Source organism: Phycodurus eques, chromosome 10, assembly GCF_024500275.1.
Source record: "Phycodurus eques isolate BA_2022a chromosome 10, UOR_Pequ_1.1, whole genome shotgun sequence".
In the NCBI taxonomy this organism is placed as follows: domain Eukaryota; kingdom Metazoa; phylum Chordata; class Actinopteri; order Syngnathiformes; family Syngnathidae; genus Phycodurus; species Phycodurus eques.
The window spans coordinates 13,296,584-13,317,997 of NC_084534.1; the positions used below are offsets into that span (position 1 = coordinate 13,296,584).

The 21,414-nt window shown below is 42.0% G+C and overlaps 1 protein-coding gene across 1 annotated transcript; it reads right to left on the minus strand.

Moving 5' to 3' along the window:
• Positions 1–591: 591 nt before the first annotated feature.
• LOC133408628 (adenosine receptor A1-like) lies at positions 592–11,687 on the minus strand. Its single transcript, XM_061687719.1, has 3 exons — positions 11,050–11,687; positions 6,520–6,814; positions 592–3,054 (listed from the first exon to the last, which is right to left on the minus strand). Exons 1-3 carry the CDS (start codon positions 11,370–11,372, stop codon positions 2,665–2,667), a joined length of 1,008 nt encoding a protein of 335 aa, XP_061543703.1. The 5' UTR covers positions 11,373–11,687; the 3' UTR covers positions 592–2,664.
• Positions 11,688–21,414: the final 9,727 nt, after the last annotated feature.

Consider the following 21,414-nt stretch of genomic DNA (forward strand, 5'->3'; position numbering starts at 1 on the left):
ACTTTGATGGCGTCGCCCTGTCATTGAAAAGAATTAACAAATTATATGTGGCAACTTGGTCTTCCCTCTGTTAGACAGAAAGTGAATGACTTTGATATTCTGCTTTGAAGACTTTCGACTCCCTGACTGCAGTCGCAAACAATGAGAAATGTAAAATCTCCTTATCCATACCAAATCTGACAAATGTGTTTGTTTGGCTGTTAACAAGAAACAGTTGGAGTGTAATATAAGCCGTTTGCACACTGAACTACTACTGTCTGTCCATTTGCACAAACACTTTGAAACATATCAGGCACGTCTGGAGCCGTTGTGCCTGAAGTCGATTTAAAGAGACACCAAAAAAAGTGCAATGTACACGGCAAAAAAAAAAAAAAAAAAAAGCTTTGCCTCTTAGAAAAAAGCTATTTCACACACTCTTATCTGTAAGTAAAAATCTGTAGCCTATATCTTTTTTGTTTGTTGTTTTTTTTTTTTTTTTTTTTTTTTTTTTGGTGATACTAAAGCCAGAAGATTGTAATTAATATTGTCATTCCACTTCGTTATTATGACTTAAGACTGTTTTTGAAAAACCTAAAGAATCCTCTCAAAAAAACAAAATTCCCTTTACTATATATTCACATGTACACATTGTTGTCTGCTCCAAACCTGTGTTGAAAAATTGATCATTTTGTTCCATGAATGTAACTAACATTTTACACTTTAACAGTAAGCACTGTTTTCACTGAATTATAAAGCGCTGCAGAGAGAAGAGAGTGGCTTTGTCTTATGAGGTTTAATCAGGAGAAAAATGGCTTTCCTCATATAGTCTCCAATTGTGTTTATTTACTCAACTGCAGAGTACCAGGCAAGTGTTATTGGAGGGTATATTTTTACAAAGGCTTTATTATTAGATGATATAGTGCATAGGTGTCAAACTCAAGGCCCGGAGGCCAGATGCGGCCCGCCGCATCATTTTATGTGGCCCGCGAAAGCAAATCATGCTCGTCAACGTTTTGCTCAAATCTGTAGCCAAATTCAAAATTGTCATAATAATAAGCAATAATGTTGAGATATTGCATTTCTCTGTTACCAAACCCTTCTTCTACAGTAACTTAAACAATACTCAAACAAACTGTTATCCTTGTCTTCTGATTTCAAAACTAGTTATCCCTCAATTTGTTGTGTAATGGTAATAATATGATTTGGTGATTAAACATTTCACTGTTCTTACGGCCCTCTGAGGTAAATCATAATTATAATCCGCCCCGAGACAAAAATCTGTTTGACACCCCTGATATAATGAGTGATATCATTATGTACCACTGTTTCCACAAATATATAATTTTCAAACACAATAATACACAGTTACACAAAAAATTATTCATACTGTGGCCCAATATTGATTTAAAGTGAATTTATATTCAGTGAATGGGTATCCTTTAGCTGGAAATGGCACAAGTGGCAAACAACAACTGTAAGACGCCGTAATTCATCTTTTTTTAATTGTACATTACAAAATTATTCGTAGATGATTATACGGCTCTAGATTATCCAGTAACCAGGATCCTTTAGAATGGTCCAAAATATTGTATTTTCTCAGAAGTGTCATGGATATGAATTATTTTCAAACCATTGTCAAACACAAGTTCTTCCAGTTTTTGGTCAATTTCTTGTTGTTGTTTTTTCAACTGGATGATACCCATTCAAAAAAACAGAAGTTTACTTTATCTCCAAATTAGGCCAGGATATGAATCGCATTGGGCTCAGCTGTGTATACTTCCATCACCCTTACTTCCACAAGTTCACACGGATTGAGATGAGTCCAATCTGCTCAGTGAAAAAAAGATGAGTGCAGCCACAAAGTGGTCTCCTAAAATCTAAGTTATTTTTTTGGGAGACAGCGACATGGTATTTCTCACAGCAATAGAGATACCGTAGTAGTATACGTAAGTGTTAAATTGAAGTTTCAGGCTTGGGCGACAAGGATGGTGTTTTGTGTCTCAGCAACATAAAAGATAATCAAATCAACTCCACGTGCTCATGCACAACACGCCTGTAAAAGCATGTGACGTACTGTATGTAAATGATAGGCAATTGGGTCTTTCTCCCCTGAGCACAGCTTTTGCATCATTTACCATTCATTTTTTTGCATTTTTCATTCATCCTTGTCTCTCTCAATTTCTCAAAGCACCTACTCGACTGTCGTAAATTTGCTCAATTACACATCTGAAGCCCCCACGACCCTAGTGAGGAAATGGATGGATGCTTATATGAAGCCAGTGCCGCATTCCTGCTGTTCAAGTTCATAAATACAGCTCACCAGTATACTAACTAAAAAGAGTGTACAATACTGTATTATCATACTTCATGTTCATTAAAATATCTTTACACAGTCATTCACATTGATGGTAAGCCCCTTATCCCATATGACATCACCAAATTGTGGTGCTGGTCGAGACATAAACAAACACATTCCCATCTGAGTCGGTCTGATTTGTCAATTTATCCTTATATGGAGCGTTTTGGATGGAATAGATCCACAGTAGTTTTCATCCATCTGCCATCCTTTAAATAAGGTCATTTTGTTATCCCTAGACTTTTGAAAAAATAAGCCCAAATCCTGGATATTACTGTGCAAAACACTGGATTGAGAAATGAGACATGGTAATTGTCTGTTGCCAAGGGTCACACATCATCATCGTCGTCATCGTCGTCGTTGTGCCTCAGCCTCCTTGCGGTATTCTGCATTCTCTGACTCCCTCTCTGAGGAAGCTGACCAACTGGATCCCGACAAAGGACGTACTGATTCCAAATTTTCCAGAAGGCTGTGCGGAATTTCTTAATGCGGAAAGCGTATACGATGGGATTGACAGCAGAGTTGCCGTGGGTTAGGAGGATGGCGATGAAAATGAGGCTTGGTGGTTTGTCACACTTGGGGCAAAAGAGTGTGATGCAGTTAAGGATGTGAAGGGGAAGCCAGCTAACAGCAAAAAGTAAAAGAACAAGAGCCAAGGACTTGGCAAGCTTGAGCTCCTTGCCGAAGTAATGACTGGGGTCTGCATGGCTCACTGTCACCTGCACAGAGACAAAGAACCACAATGTCAGCATATATAGACTATATAAGTGGATGAACATATTTATTAGGCCACCACATTGGAATTGATTCCATAGTTCTGGATTTACAAATGATGTCTTCAGAGGAAACCCCCCCCCCAAAATAGACTCAGTAGTAATTTTAGGCTTGTTGTGGGATGAAATATTGATTTTCAGCCTTGATTTTGCTCTGTCCACATTTTGGACACGTCAGGTGCAGAAGGCGATGACATTTCCTTTTTGAACGTCTTGAGTATTCTGCGGTGGAGTTTTTGCTTATATTGAAAGTCTGGATGTTTTTGTTGTTGGTTAACCGTTTTTTTTTTTTTAAATAAATAATGACGGTGGACGACTGGTTAGAGCGTCAGCCTCACAGGTCTGAGGACTCGGGTTCAATCCCCGGCCTCGCCTGTGTGGAGTTTGCATGTTCTCCCCTGTGCCTGCGTGGGTTTTCTCCGGGCACTCCGGTTTCCTCCCACGTCCCAAAAACATGCATTAATTGGAGAGTCTAAATTGCCCGTAGGCATGACTGTGAGTCCGAATGGTTGTCTGTTTCAATGTGCCCTGCGATTGGCTGGCAACCAGTTCAGGGTGTACCCCGCCTCCTGCCCGATGACAGCTGGGATAGGCTCCAGCACGCCCGCGACCCTAGTGAGGAGAAGCGGATCAGAAAATGGATGGATGGATGGATAAATAATGAAACAATTTAATAGGCTTGTTTAAAAAAAAAAAATAAATAAATGAAAACATTGACCATTGAAATGCCTTCTTGAGGAAAGAAGAAATCCCACGAGGTAAGTGCTTGCAGATTCATTTCCGCATCTTCGGTATAAACAGGTTTCGTCAGCTCAGTTTTGCATCTCAAATGCCTCCAAGATGTTGGAAAACAGTTCCGATGGATGACACAGGTTTCTGTTTGATGCATTGTGTGACACAGGCAGACTGATGTACACTTCTGGTTGTCACGGCAGACACTTGCCATCATGGCGCCGTGTTTATACTATTTTATCAGGCTTGAAAGTAGGAAAACCTTGTTTTGGATGATGACCTTACAGGCTTTTGCTTTTATGACATATTAAAGGCTTTATGTACAGTCATGGGGCTCGGGTTACCACAGACTTTAATGGGCCCACTTACCCCTTTGAAAATATCAGAAAAATAGGGCCACATTTTTTATTTTATGGAATTTTAAGTGTTTTCTTCTCCATAAACACTACCTATAGAAAAAGGAACACGCTTTACCCCCATAAAAGTCATAGTATTTGGGCCCGATATTGGCCCGACTAGCTATCGAAAGCGATTTCCCAGATCGGGCCCGATATATTTTGTTGGGAACGACAAAACTTGTGTGACGTAATCCACGACCACCAATTTGGACCTGCGATAGCCCTACAACGGCAAAATGAAAAGTGTTCGATTTTTTGGGGATATCTTCCGTGTAGTGTGAAATCAACGACAGCGCTCCGACGGCGCACCTTAACGTCGAGCAATAGGATTGCATACTGTGACTAGCGCATCCCCTCCCATGCTTGCCATTGTCAACATTTATTCACGCGCACAAACCAATGTTTACTGAGGCTTTATCGCATGATTGGACAGAGTGCTGGCATGTTTACGTACGACTGTTAGTGCTAACACTAGCTTGCTAGGCTACATAACGTTTGGTTGCCTGCTTGCGAGCCGTATCGTATTAAAAGTATGTGAACATACCTCAAGCAATCCTTGAATGGACGTCCTCTCCCAAGCACCGGTGACGACCACCCGACCTTTTTCATTTTTTTCCTTTTTTTCCCCAGACAATACATTGGCACGATCCATTAGTGTTGTCGTCACCATGGTAACGCGTTGACCGGCGACACGTTTTCTAGTCGCGCCTCTCTGACAGTGTTTCGTTTGACAAGATAAAGCCCAGTGATTGTAAAAGACGGGATATGCTGGTATCGGAACACGTCATGTAGTTTTGCCACCATCTGACCGAGATACGGCAAAGTTTTATGGCAGTAGTCTGACATAGTGCAATTCTGAAAGGCCAAATTTGTCTTGTAGTCTTATCCAGGCATAAGACATCTTGGTCTCTATCCATGGGAACACTTTGGGGACGGCTCTTTTATGTTCCAGAGGACTGGGCCAGAGTGCACAAAGCAAGGTGACTAAAGGCATGCTTGGATGAGTTTAGCCTGAATTACTTGGAAGCCCTCACCCTTAACCCAATCAAATACTTTTGGGATGTACAACACAGATTCCAACAGACACATTCTCAGGGCTCTATTTTCGTCACCGGCGTGGGTGACATAAACGGAGGCGGGTTTTACAGGGTTTTCGTAATTTCGCAGATGGGCACAAGTTGGCGTATTTAAAGTATAGCGGTCTGCACCCCGTGGGGGTTCACGTAGCCGTCTTCAATTGCTGCCAATCCAAGTGTCTGCTCTCATTCCATTTTAATGTGGCACAATGACAGTCTCGCATGGAGACATCTCTATGCAGAAAACAACCCAGTGATCCATGCGTGATGGAGCATTGTCACTGTCCATTGTCCTTATTAAATACTGGGAGCTGGTGATAACCGCTGGCAACTTAAATATGTCCACAGACCTCTATCCCTTCCCCTGATTGTTCGTGTGCATAGCTGCGTGCCGGCTAGTGGGATGATTAAAAAAAATATAATGATAACAATGCATTCAATGAATTGATTCCGACAACGATTCAAAGGTTTGATCCCCGCTGTTCACATATTCATGAATGGAATACGTCTGACATCCACCACACATGTCCGCAGCCCTCAGAATCTGTCGGACATAGATGTGGTCCCAGCAGGTGTAAGTTTAGACCGACTTTCTGACAACAAATTGTCACTTGGCTGGGGGCATGTAAAAGGACACACCCTCGCTGAGCTGGATCGCCCAGCTTGTCGCAGACCCGTCTGCCAAATTGGCAAACAGGTGCAGTGAGCCTTGCGCTTGCACAAAATGTAGGATGCGGCAGAAATTGTGGCCTGCCGTAGATGTACCGTCTACGGAAATAGAGCCCTCGAGGCTTGTGGAGGGATTGTGTAAACCCTGAAATCAGCCTTGTGTTTCCACTGCCGGGAGCGTGTGCATACTTGGCAGGATGGTGACCGCATGTGTCAGCTGAAGAAACAATTCAGCATCAAACAACAAAGAAAATGGGTAAGATCATTTCGTTGTCACGTGTACCTACATGGCTTTTGTGCTTCGCGCCACCCTCCACAAGCGTTAAATATTTTGGGCACCTTTTCAAATGCAATCAAATGTATACCAAATTGAACTGAACCACAAACTCAGCTCTATTGCAAATGGGGGCACCTTCTATTTTTCTCCTTAATTTAGCTGTAAGTAGGTGTGGTGGCCAGTTACTGGTACTCTTGTATTCTAGAAGATTGCAGTGCAATAATACTCTGCCTACAAAAATAGGAGAAGTTGGTCTCACCTTCTTATTGAGCTGTTTATGAATCACGTAGAAAATCTCCACATAGATGATGAGCATGAGGACTAGAGGGGGCAACACCCAGCCAAAGAAGTTGAAGTAGACCATGTAATCCATGCTGATGACTGTCTCAAAGCGGCACTCCACCACGAGGTCGTCGCTGACAAAGGAGCCATTGTCAAGGAGACGTTGTAAGTTATTCCATCCAAACATAGGTGTGAGGCCCACTAAGATGGACACCAGCCAACACAGCAACACGGCCGAGCCGGCTCGCTGAGGGGTCACCACTCGCTTGTAGCTATGGTGACAGGGGAGAAGGACAAAGTGTTTAGAACTGTTACTGTACTGTTAGTAAGTTATGTTAATTCTAGTCCTTGTGATTGCTTTTGCTAACAATCTCTCTTCTCTAAGGCACTATATAGTCCTGTATGCGGTAGTGTATGTTAATGTTCCTCGTCAGCCATCACCATTTAGTAGGATTTCATACAAAACGTAATGGAAGTGTAATTACTCAAAGACTGAGAAGATGTATTGTATGTTCAAACTTGGAGTCTACCGCTTGCAATTTTCTACTGACTTGCTTCCGTGATCGCCACATACATTCTGTGGATTAACTTTGTTGCAATATTCTCGAGCAGTGATTACCAACCTTGGATGCCATAAGAGATCATCTGGGGTGACATGATTCCGTTTTACTTAATTGTAAGAAAATTACTATTTGGCACGGGCATAACAATTAAATACTCTTCAATTAGATGGCAGAAGGTACAATAAACCTGTGCATGCACCTGTTGCCATTCACACAACAAAATAAGTTATGGCTACCTTGGACTATATCGGCTGTGTGTTCAGTTAAACAGGCAAAGATTTCACTAAAGGTTGGGGAAGCCTATTCTTGAGGCTGTAGTTTGTAGCCCCTGGTACATGGATAGAAATGAACAACAGTCACACGGAGAAATGTATTACTAACATTTTTGATCATGTAAACATTTCAACAAGAGTGACCACTGAGTCTTCACTCTTTCTGATTATTGCCAAGTCATGACAGTATGCAAGCAGCCAATGTTAGCACACTTAATGACCTTCAAAGTCGCAGAGGTACGATGAAATGTAAAACTCGAAACAAATAAATACTAATACTATGGAGAACGAGCTGTAGAAAAATATATCATCTGTGTGTGCTGGAAAGTTCCACCCCACCTTAGCCCTACAGGTTGCACTGAAGAGGAGCTACTGCGGATGTCAAACTTTCAACGAGAGTCAATGGGTAAAGATATTTGCACCCCAGAGCCAATGTTATGTCACTAAAATATATAACAGAGATGAATGAAACGGCTTTTCTTATCATTACCAATATGCTATTTATCCTGCTCATCTAAAAAAAAAAATATATATATATATATATATATATATATATTTCAAAATATTTTTATTGTGCTATCAATAATTTTATTTGTTTTTTTGTCTTCAAGGAAAGTAATATGGCGATGACCATGCGTTGTGGGCGCATGTTGGTGTGGCGCCCTAGCGCCCGCCACTTACCAGCCGCCATTGCCCGCAAGGAGGAAAGTGTTGCAATCAACTCAGTGCAGAATCGTTCCCAGAGGGATACATGTTGATCATTTCCAGTGAGCGGATCACGCAGGGCAGAAAAAGAGTGTTGTCTTTCGCTGAGTGATCGATATCGTTCATTCACAGTGAACGTATCACGAGTCACCCGCAGTCCCTCCCCCGCCCGCACGCAGCCTGCATTTTCCAGCAAAGATTCACGGGCCAGTCACCGAATGAGACAGGTCCACTCACACACACACGGCCGAGAGGTCAACTAAACTAAGACAGGTGCGAAGTACTTCAGGAAGTGATTAGATTTCATACAGTCATTCAAAAGATGTGTTCGTTTGAAAGAATTGTATGCAAACGATACAAGGCTACTTCACTGGAGGTTTGGTGATAAGCATTGTTGTGTTTGCACCAAATATACATTTTGGGATGGACCACATGCACGGCAACATATTAAGCATTTCCGGTGAAAAGGTTAAGTTGGGTATGCGTTTCTGGTGTCCATTGAATTAAAGCTACTGGGGATGCCATCTTGCAGCAAAAATAAACTTTGAGAAGTTTGATGCTTGTCAATGCTATCGCTATACATTTGACTGGCGACCGGAAGTTAGCATGCCACCTAACCCCAAACGTAGAAGTGGTGCGTGCGTAGAGTATATAGACTTTTTTTTTTTTTAACCACTAAGTGCTGCATGAAAAAGGCAAACAAACCTTGCAGCAAAAAAACAACAATAAGAACTATTCAGATAAGACTTCATTTCAAATCCAGACTGCGTTGACAACCTGAGAATGCGTTCCACTGGTATTTTTGTGTGTGTCTTTGGCCAGTTTGAGAAATTATGCAATCCACCATGCAGCCAGCATGAGCCTATTGACCAATCATGCATCCTTTGTCAGAATATTCCAAGCTTATTGTCACACAGGAGAACTTGAAGTGGATTTGTTTCTTTGAAAAGATGCCATCATTCAATCTCTGCTACATAAATCTATGCACTATAATCATTTTAGTGTTGCCAAAAATAACACTGGATATTGTATTACACACTCTTTAGCTTGATCATTTTTTTCAAACTCCTCTGTATACTTCAGTTGTTCAGATGCCATATAGCCATCCATAATCTATCACCTAGTTGTTTCATTACAGAAAAGGGTCTTGCTAATAATATCTACCCATCCATTTTTTCGTACAGCTTGTTGAATTGAACATTACTTGTCCTCATTAGGCATTAGCCTATCCCAGCTGGCTTTGGGCGAGAGGTGGGTTACTAGACTGGTCGCCAGTCAATTGGAGGGCACATGATGGACTTAAATTTACATCATTGGAAGAGTTACAGTATAAACTGGATTGCATGTTGGAATGAGAGAGGAAGCCAGAATACTTGCAGAGAATATGCAAACTCCACACACAGATGTTCCAATAGAGATTCAAGCTGGCGTGCTACCACATGCTGCCATAGTATACTGTAGTTCATCATCAATGAGGGATTTATTATAGAAATACATGATCAATCTACGTTTTACATTGCTGAGGTTCAGGGTTGCAGGGGACCTGGAGCCTATTCCGGCTGGCTTGAGGCTTCTCCAGCCCGAATTGGTTGCCAGTCAATCACAGGGGCACACGTAGAGACACGCAATCATTTATACTCGCATTCACACGTTCACTGAGTGGAAACTGAACTCACGCTGCATGCGCAGAAGTCAGACGAGTGAACCACTTCCCTGCAAATATTAAACTCTAACCGAGATTCAATATCGCAAATCGGGGCAAAATATGCTTATCCATGTCTGCCGAGATATTTCCTCTTAGTTTCTCAGTTTCTGGATAAGAACATTTCTCTTGCTTTATGCAAATCTCCATGTATTGTCCCTTCTTATTGCGCCTTTATTACTTGTTATGAGTAACTTTGTCTTAAAATATGAAATGTCATAATTCTGCAGGAGTAAATTGTATAAATAATCTAGTTTTAAGACATCGGTGTGGGTGGTATTGAGCCCGTCTATGTTTACTTTAAAAACTCTTGCCAGAAATGTTCCTGTTCTTTTGGCAGACAGTTTTGCTGATCCATCCATCCATTTTCTGAACTGATTATCGTCACTAGGCCACGGGCGTGCTGGAGCCCATCTCAGCTGACTCTGGGCAGGAGGCGGGGTACACCCTCAACTGGTCGCCAGCCAATCGCAGGGCACATAGAAACAACCATTCACACTCACATTCACACCTACCGGCAATTTTGAGTTGTCAATTAACCTACCGTGCATGTTTGAGGGATGTGGGAGAAAATCCACGCAGGCACGGGGAGAACATGCAAACTCCACAGAGGCGAGGCCGGATTCGAACACGGGTGCTCAGAACTGTGAGGCAGATGTGCTAACTAGTCACCCACCGTGCTGCCAATTTTGCTTATATTAAGTAATTTATTCCTCATTTCATTAGCTTCTTTTTTTTTAAACCCATCTTTTGCAGTGTACACTATATATATATATATAGTGTACACATATATAGTATATATATATAGTGTACACTATATATATATATATATATATATATATATATATATATATATATATGTGTGTGTGTGTGTGTGTGTGTGTACAAAGGCCTCCACCTAAGAAAGGCATCCCCGAACAGTTGCAATACAACCTTTCTTTTTCTCTCCTCCCTTATTAGTCCACGTGTTGTTGTTGTTGTTGTTGTTTTTTCAGTTAATTGAACATTTCTAAAAGTTGCCTGTGGAGTTGCAATGTAGAATTTTGCACTCGGGCTCAATGACAGAGTGACTTTCAGATGGCAAAGCACATTCATGTTGCTTGCCTTGCCAACTAATTGCGACTAACCTCCATTGTTCTTTGTACGACACTCGCGCAGGTACACGGTAAAAGGGGCATGAAATAACACGACGATCGGTGCTACAGACACGAACAAAAAGGCGTCTCGTGCTCAGTGCGAAAAGATGTGTGGGGTCGTATGCCTACCTCATGGGTATTTTGACCCTCAGGTAGCGGTCGATGGCGATGGCCAGCAGGGCCAGGATGGAACTTTGCGTGAGGACGAGCACGGTGCAGGCGACCAGCAGACAGCTGTAGAAGTGAGTCTTGGGTCCGATGCTGATGGTGATGGCGAGCGGGATGACGAGAGCCCCGACCGCAATGTCAGCCAAGGCCAGCGAGACGATGAAACAAAACGTGGTGTCCCGTAGCGAGCGCTTGATGCGCACGGCCCAAACCACCATCACGTTGCCGACGACCGACGAGACGGCGATCAGCACCTCCATGCCGGTGTAGAGAAACCAAGACATGTTCGGGGAGGAGGAGTGCGCGCTCGGAGGGGAGACACCCGAACACTGCTGCGGGTGGAACACACCTGCGACTCACGCGCTCCGAGACACGAAGGAAAGAAAAACCAAATCCTTTGACCCGCTGAGGTGGAGCCGCGCGCCGCACGCAAAACTTGCTCCGCACATGCTCGGAGGAGAATGGGGGAGTGCTCCCCGCGACCCCCGGTGGGGACCGAACGAGTCACAAAAGCTTCTTTCACAGCGGAGGAGTTGAAATCTTGCACTCTGCCCTGCAAAGAAAACACAAGAAACGATACGCGTTTTTGCAGTCGCTCAAACGTGAGTCGTTTGAATGGTTGCGCAATCACGTCCGATCGTGTTTGGAGTTTATGGAGCAGACGTTTGTAAATGTCTGTTGTGACGTGATCACGTCTCATGCGGCGCTCACAAGAATTTAAGAAATGAACTTCTTCTTTTTAACACAGCCACGTTAGCCTACATTGGAAAACCTTGAGGCCTGGATTTCATATGCCTTTGTTCGCCCGTGTCAAACTTAAAGTCTGGGGGCCCCAGCCGGCCCGCCAGGTCATTTTTTTTCTGTACGTCTAGGGCCACAATTGCAAATTGTCTTCGCTTTTAATAGTGTTTAGATATTGCAAGCATTCTTTTCTGTTACCAACACATTTTTAAAATAAATTGAACAAACCATTTGCCTTGACTTCTGATTTCAAAACTCGATGGCCATAATTTTTTTTCATATGTAAGAATACAATGAGGCTATTGTACATTAATAAGGTGTCAACAGTCATAATGGCCCTTTGAGGGAAACCATAACTACAATGTGGTGCGCAGCAAAAATTGGTTTGACACGCAGTTCTAGCATGTCGTGTGTCTCATACAAATGCAAATACCTGGAAATAAAAGCTGAAATTATGTTTCTCGCCTAATATTAGTCTTTGTATCAATCGACATGAAAACATCTTGAGTTTTGTGGCTGCTTCACCAGTCTGTGCTTGTCTGTTCAACACAATTATAATCGTCAGGTGTTGCATTACCATTGTCTGTGTGCGCCAAATGAGACTTTGGGTTTGGATTAGATGTCTGCTTGCTCAATCATTTGTCAGGAACTCGTCTCTTACTTTTTTTCATGCCAACAAGATTACACAACTCCACCACAATGACGAAATGAGGCAGACAAGAGACAATAAACCTCACAAATGTATTTATCCATCAATTTTCTGTACCGCTTTGTCTACAGTACATAAACTGGAGCCTATAGCAGCTGACTGGGTGAGAGGTGGGGTACACCTATGGACTGGATGCCAGCCAGTTGTGGGGCAAATATAAACAAACAACTATTCACACTGACATTTACACCGCTGGACAATTTAGAGTCTGCATTCAAATCTTTCAAGCGGTTTTAACACCGCGAGCTCCTCCCGGGGCAAAGAAAGAATACGTTTCATCAGCTGCCTGCTGCCCTCAAAACGTTACCAGGGGCTTTTCTAAAGTCTCAAACATAACTTCGTATAATTAAGATAAATTGAGGCAGGGAGTTGTTTTTTTTTTCCTACAGTGACCCGTTTTAGTTGAAGGCTGCCTGCGCTCATGTGTCCCCACCAGCAGCACCATGTATGATGTTGGATCGTGCTGGAAATTCATCGCAACTCATCTGTCACACATTGTATTCCAGCAGGAAGTTGTTTGAAGCTGCATCTTCAGCTGAGACATAATTTCTTCCGCTGGGACCGTCACAGGTAAATATTGCATTGCCTGTAAATGAATCCTTACAATTGAAACAAGATGATGACATACAGGAATTTCCAATAAAGGTTACGGTGTATGGATGTACACATTGTGACATTTTGATCTCATTCAAACCATTCCATTTTGAGACACACCCGTCCGCATGTAACATTTTTTACACAGAATTTGGCAGCTCATGGCCCTCCAAATTCCTCTCCTCTAAGCAGAGTGATACAATTATTCTCCAAATGTTTCTTCCTGTGGAAAACTCCTCATGACTGGACCTCAGGTCATTCAAAGCAACACAATCCTGTCAAAGACATAAACGTGGCTGTCTTGTGTGTGCGTGTTACTCTTTTAAAGAAAATGACCTCTCGCTGTCAGAACATCTGATGCATGTTTAGAAGAGACAAATTCCCATTAGCGATGTGAAAATTGGCTGCCACCTTTGTGGAGTTTTCTAAATCACATGGAATGAGTACTTGAAACGGCTCTAAAAATCTCCATCATAAATTCAGGAAAAAATAATTGACGACTAAAGTACATGACCTATTCTACTGCCCTCACGGCCCTTCTCACAAATAATATTTACACAATTTCAGTCGAGATTTTGGGGCAAGTGACGCAGTTTGAAACGTCACGATAGCTTTGACGCATCGACTTGGAGAACACCACGGAATTACCGCCCGTGCCAGTTTATTGGTGTTCATTTTTAACTGAAACTGGTCAGCCAATCGGAGAAGGGTTTCCCCAAGTAGCAGATGAAAAAAAAGGGTCAAGGAGACCTGTTGAGAAATAATAAAGTTAGACAGTTTTACTCTAATTTGAAGCCAGCTTTTCACCAGATTTTCTATGGGCCATATCACATTCCCCAAAACGGTCATTCGTTCAGACAAAAAAAACAAAAAAACTGTCAATTTCGGATGGAAGCCATCATCCGATTTTCAAAATTCTTGGTGCGTTGTACTCAGGTTGAAGTGGCCGTTCTGACCAGACTCAGCATTTTGACAGACTGTCATTTTTTTCATATCTTGTCACGTTGCTATGCACATAAATCTAGTAAAGCATAAGGATGAAGTCTACAGTTTGCTCCCCATCCCTTTGCAAATAATCATTCAGATATTGTTGGCAATGCACCCATTGTGTATAAAAAGTTTTAAATATGTTATATTTGGGGTGTGACTATGGTCATAATTAACCATCCATCCACTCATTTTCTATACTGCTATCACACCTGACTTTGGGCAAGAGGCAGGATATACCCTGGATTGGTCGCCAGACAATCGCAGGGCACAAACAACCACTCACACACATTCACGCCTAGACACAATCGCAAGTCTTCAATTAAAGTAATTATTTTTTAAAATGTGGGAGGAAGCCAGAGTACCTGCAGAAAGCCCATGCAAGCACATGAGACCATGCATAACTCCACACAGGAAGGCCGGAGCCCAGATTCGAACCCCTGATCTCAGAACTGTGAGGCAGCCATGCTAACCACTCATTCACTCTGCTGCCCTATAATGAACCAATCACTTTTAAACCTATGTTAAATACTTCAATATATGATTAAGTAAACGAATGTTCAGAATTTGATTTAGACTCACCTGTGGTTGAATTCTTGCAAAGTAATAACAACAACAATAATAATAATAATAATAATACAATCTAAAAAGTGCTTTTGTGGGCACTCAAAGACGCTGAACAGTCCAAGGTTAAGAATAGATACAAAAGTAGATATTAAAAAAAAGATATATTAAAAAAACGTGTGCAAAATAGAAAGTCGAATTTAAACATTAAAAGCCATTTTAAAAAGATGAGTTTCGGTGAGGGCTTTGAACAGGGACAGATTGGTGCAGTCACAGATGTGATTTGGGAGTGTGTTCCAGAGGGAGGGGGGCAGCTACGTAGAAGGTTCTGTCGCCCCGGGTGCTTGGTCCTGAGTGGTGGGGAAAGTAGGTTTGCATCAGAGGAACAAGGGAGGCGGGAAGGAGAGTGGTGGTGGAGCAGGTCAGTGAGGTAGGAGGGTGCCAGGTTATGGAGGGCTTTGGAGGACAAGGACTGAATTCGATGCATTGGAGGACAGGGACCTTGTGGAGTTTTTAAAGGACAGGAGAACAGTAATATGGTCTGAGGTGCGGGTGTGAGTCAGAAGGCATGCAGCAGAATTTGTAATGTACTGTAGTTAAGAAAAAAGAAAACAAGACGTAGAATGCTTTCAATCTCAAATCTAGCTTTGCAAAAATTTATTCTAATTTTTCAAATACGGAATGATTTTGTTAGAAAAATTGAAGTTTTATGTGAGCACATTGACAAATCTCTATTCCATTCAATGGCCCACATTTGTGTGAGTATTTTGTTGTACTGTATATACTGTACTGCCATAGAAATTTGATTCTGACATTCAATGTTTTCTAACAAATACTTTATGTTGGGGTGTACTCATTTATGTTGGTCACAGCATAACCATCATTTCTAATAGTTGCCATCCATGAGCGCTTGCAGTCTAGAGGACATGAGCATCACCAAATTCTTAGTTTCCTCCTTGGAGAATCTTTACCATTTCTTCACTACAGCCACCTTCATTTGCTGCTTCTTGGTGGATTTTCTCACCTTCCCGTTTGTCTTCAGTAAGTGAATAGCATGTGCTTTTGCCATAACTATGGTCTAAGCATGTTTGACTCACCCTGTGGCAGGCTGTGGATCATGAACTGTTCCTTAGAAAAAAATAAAATCAATCAATCAGTCAATACAGTCATCCACGCATTCCTGAGCTCCAGACATTTTTCTGCCGTGAGGTCTCAAATCAGGTCATTGGAATTTCTCAAGCTTGTCTACATCACTAGCGAAGATCTCCGCCAGGTAGGTGGAGATCTTCGCTAGTGATGTCTGCTCCCGAGCCAGCGCTTTCAACATAACAAACACCCGTGCTCTCACGAGTGGGTCTCTACATACTGTATAGACAAAAAAAAACATTCACACTCTGTGAATTAGCTGTCTTCAATTAATGTAAATAGCATGGTTTTGGAATGTATTAGGAAGCTGGAGAAAACCCGCATAATCAATGGGAGAACAACAAACTCCACACAGGAAGGCCAGAGCCAAGATATGAACCCAAAACCTATTGACTTTGAGGCAGACATGCTAACCACTATCCCACCCTTTGTATGCACTGAAAATACTTGGGCTTTTGTTGAGACTACCACTGAGACGATAAATGAGGTCAAATTTAAAAGGACATCTTCTGTTTCTTCTTTATTAGATAGTGTGACAAAATATTGATTGGTAAATTAGCATGATATTTTATGAAAACAAGGGTTGATGATCGGCACGGTGGTTGACTGGTTAGCACATCTGCCTCACAGTTCTGAGGACAGGGGTTCAAATCCCGGCCCCGCCTGTGTGGAGTTTGCATGTCCTCCCCGTACCTGCGTGGGTTTTCTCCAGGTGCTCCTCCCACATCCCAAAAACTTGCATAGTAGGCTCTAAATTGCCCGTAGGTGTGAATGTGAGTGTGAATGGTTGTTTGTTTATATGTGTCCTGTGATTGTCTGATGACCATTTCAGGGTGTACCCCGCCTCTCACCCAAAGATAGCTGGGATAGGCTCCAGCACGCCCGTGACCCTAGTGAGGATAAGCGGTACAGAAAATGGATGGATGGATGGATGGGTTAATGATCCCAGCTTCATCTTTCCAAGAGTAAAATGAGTTTGTTTTATTGTATTTAGGTGACGGTAATTGTTATGTTTGATGAAATGTACCTTCAGAGACACACAATGCTTGCATTAGGCCCCATTGTGACTGTTTTGAATGTGTGTGGTGGCTGCAGAGGTGTGATAATTCCAAGGGAGAGAAAGAGAGAAAATGTGCAGCTCCTCATCAACCCTCTGCAGCCCTGCACAAATGAAGGGAACTGTTCTGACAATTTCCCTGCTGGGATGAGGCGAGCATCACGAGGACTTCATTTGTTGACCTGCAGGCTGCACGAGAACGTGAGTGAAGATGAAATGTGCAATGTTCTGAAGTGTGCACCACAGATCTCCTCAGGGAAAAACTAAATAAACAACTCAGTCCGCTCAGTCAAATGTTTACTTTTAAAGGACTACAATCGCAAGCCACAAAATTACATACACCTGCACCATCTAAATGTTTTTATTTTTTTGTAATTATTATTATGGTTGTAGTTTACAGTGGTTAGAACTGTTGGTTACCTTATTAAGGGGGAACTACTCAGTATACCAGCACAGACTACATACTAAAGGTCAACCTGTTTTTTCTTCTCGTCTCCATTCCCCGATAGAGGTGTCACGTTAAAAAATACTCCTTATCCTGAATGCATTTTACATTTTGTTAAAAATAGTGCCATGGTCGAGGTTGAAATATATAATTTAAGCTGTGCACTTTACCCCTACAGCAGTGCTGATATACATCAACCAGCCACAACATTATCACTTACCACTTTTGACCACAATATAATTATGTAAGGATGCTCATTTATTGGCACTGTCAGAGAGACCTTCAACATTGGTTATTATAGTCACACTTTGGAAGTGGGCTAATATTTTGGGTACCTGAGAGTAAAAAAAAAAGTACAGTACAGTTCAATATTCAATTTCATTATATTGTGCAAGTTGTGGTAATGTTGTGGCTGGTGGGTGCATGTCTCTATTCCCTTTTTTTCTAGAAGTCACAATGAGAAAACACACAAAACAATCAGCTCACACAGTGAGATTGTATCGAGTGACAGCATGACAATGCTGACTGGTCATCCCTCTACTTCCTGTGGGAGCGAATTCTAGAGAAATATCATTCATCTTCATGCAGCAGCTGTCAAACGTGTTGCTGAGGTGTGTAAAAAAATAAATAAATTAAAAAAAAAATCACCTAAATGTGATGTCACCACTGGAAAGGAATTTACCAGCAAAGGAGGAAATCTTGAGTTGCATTATGAGAAATATGCATTGCTATAGTATCATTTAGCGCATCAAATTGTAATCTTCAGCATTCATATCTGGACATGTGCTAGTTGCATTTAAATTGGTTTCCCACACACATCTCTCTTTTTTCGAGGGAAAGTGTGCTTGTGCGGAACTGTGAGTGTGTCGTGATGTTCGAAGTGAAATGACCTCTTTGCAAGCGAAGAAAAATGCATTAAAGATGCAACATCATTAACTAGATGTTTTTTGCTGCATTATGCATATATTGTCTGGAATGTGGCAGCACGGTGGTAGACTGGTTAGAGCGTCTGCCTCACAGTTCTGAGGACCGGGGTTCAATCCCCGGCCCCGCCTGTGTGGAGTTTGCATGTTCTTCCCGTGCTTGCGTGGGTTTTCTCCGGGCACTCCGGTTTCCTCCCACATCCCAAAAACATGCACTGTAGGTTAATTGACAACTCTAAATTGCCCGTAGGCGTGACTGTGAGTGCGAATGGTTGTTTGTTTGTATGTGCCCTGCGATTGGCTGGCAAACAGTTCAGGGTGTACCCCGCCTCCTGCCCGATGATAGCTGGGATAGGCTCCAGCACGCCCGCGACCCGAGTGAGGAGAAGCGGCTCAGAAAATGAATGGATGTCTGGAATGTGGCGGTACTGTGACCGACTGGTTAGCACATCTGCCTCACAGTTCTGAGGACCCGGGTTCAAATCCCGGCCCCACCTGTGTGGAGTTTGCATGTTCACCTCGTGCCTGCGTGTGTTTTCTCCGGGTACTCCGGTTTCCTCCCACATCCCAAAAACATCCACGGTAGGTTAATTGAACACATTCTCGTAGGTGTGAATGTGAGTGCGAATGGTTGTTTGTTTGTATGTGCCCTGCGATTGGCTGGCAAACAGTTCAGGGTGTACCCCGCCTCTCGCCCAAAGATAGCTGGGATAGGCTCCAGTACACCCGCGACCCTGCTGAGCATAAGTAGTACGAAAAAATGAATGAACGAATGAATGTCCGGAATGTAGACTTTTTATTCCCACGCTGATTGATCTTCCCTGCAGCACATTGCTTTTGGAACCAAGGCTGTTTCATCCAAAAACTATTTAGCCTTACTGAGCCTTCTCAGTTCTTCAGTTAAGATAACATACTGCTGAAGGTTGATGGGGTTGTTTCTTGTTTCGCGTGAACAGAAATGTAAACTTGGATGTGTTTTGGGGAAATTGAAATCCACTAGACACCGCATCGATCCAAGACGCAGAATTAAGCATGTTGCTCAACCACTCAGAAAAGAAAATATTGTTCAACTCTCACAGTATGAAGTCCCAAATATAGAAATGAGAGTGCACAACAGCCAAAGTATAACCAGTGCATCAGCCTTTGTTTTTATCTGTAAACTGACTAGGTCTTGTCTGTAATGGTATACTTTCTCATAAAGTGTCTTGATTCTTTTAAAATGTATTTACTGTTTCTGAAGTGTCCTAATTGTCCTTTACCCTGTCTGCACGACAAGGTTCCCAAAGGTTTAGTGAACCGAACTGTACTGAAATATGTTTTGTTGACAAATAAAGGGCTACAAACACCTCTCCATATGATGCAGTGCAGTGCTACACCAATGAAAACTATTATTTTTAAATTAATAGTAATAACTAGGCTTTACACGATCGGGATTTTTTAGGCCGATCACCGAGATTTAAAAAAAAAAACGATAACCGATCACCGATCCGATCACATGATGTGTCTATTTAAATGACCTGTTCATTTACTGCATATACGTGTGTACTTAATTGCTCAGAAATTTGATTTATAATACATAATGTACTTTGTTCCTCTATTTATGCCAGTGAGGCATAGTGACAGACAGAACAAATGAATGATCTTCTATTAGATGGCGGGAAGTAAATACAGCAATTAATGTAACCCCTTTTTGTGACATTTTTGTTTGCTGGTGTGCCGTGAGATTTTTCAATTGTAAAATATGTTCCTTGGCTCCATAAAGGTTGGAAATCACTGCTCTAGTCAGATCGTGTATTCTAATCAGTCAGTTCAAACCAACATTACAAGTACTAAAAGTACATGAACATACCTCAAGCAAGCCTTAAACGAACGTCCTCTCCTGTCCTGAGCACCGGTGACCACCAACACACGTTTTTCCCCATTTTGTCCTTATAATACAAACTCGGCGCGCTCCACTGGAGTTGTTGTCGCCTCGGTAACGAGTAGATAAAGCCCAAAGATCGTAAAAAACGGGATGCGGTGGTATCGGAATACAATATTTTATTCCAATAGTCTGACAAAGACCAAATTTGTCTTGTAGTCTGTTCCGGACATTACGTGTTGTCTGTCTCAGACGTGTTGTCTGTTCCACAGCGCCGATATGTTTTATTATTTATTAGCCGTCAGATATTTACAGGACTACGCCAAAAGACACCCGAAAAGGCTAAAAAAAAAACTAGCTTTTGGATTCAAATATACTGTTCACGATGGCGACGCGGAGTAAATGTCTTTTGCAGAGCCGATCAATGACGTCAATGATCGGATCGGCGAATTATGACATAAAAGTCGATCAGCCAATCAGCATAAAATGCTAATTATCGGCTGATACCAATAAGACCGATAAAATCAGTGTAAAGTCTAGTAATAACTGCTTGAAAATGTAAATAAATGGTTTATCAAATGGCTATTACATTAGTTAGGTGACCTAATGACCTAATCGATTTAGTGTTCCCAAGATTTTTAATACAACACTTGTATATGATCTCATTTGATCATGCAGGTATACCAAATGTCTTGACCTGTGAGTGTACTTTTTTTTTTTTTAACCTGTCCTATTCAGCTGCATGGCCATGCAGAATGGTGGCTCTGTATGCCTTTTGTGCTGGAACGTTTTTGCTGTGCCACAGGGGAGTTTGAAATACTCCCTCTGTGTTTTATTATTATTATTTTATTATTCTAATGTTTCTTGAAAATGCAGTGGGATTGTACTTTTAAATGTAGTGGAGGAAAAGCTCCGCCTTGGCCGAGCATGCATGATTCAAATGGTGATTAAGGGGGGGGGAAACAATCACAAATTAACAATGCTGCTGCTGAGATAATTATCAGTTTCCATTTTAATTATTCTGATTAAATATATATTTTTTGTCTGATTGGAGATTTCAGACAATGAGACTGATTAGAGGATATTTCACAACATGTGTGATTAGTAAGCAGCACTCGCTCTATCAGAGGTTCATCCCATTTGATGGTGTGTTGTTTACTCGTGTCCGTGACACTGGAGAATGATTGACAGGTCACGGAGGTGTTTCGTGCTCTGGGACATAAACAGAAGAGACACGCATCCTCGCTCTCGCCCACAGAGGAGGGGGTGAATTTAGAATTCTGGTGGTGCCACAAACAT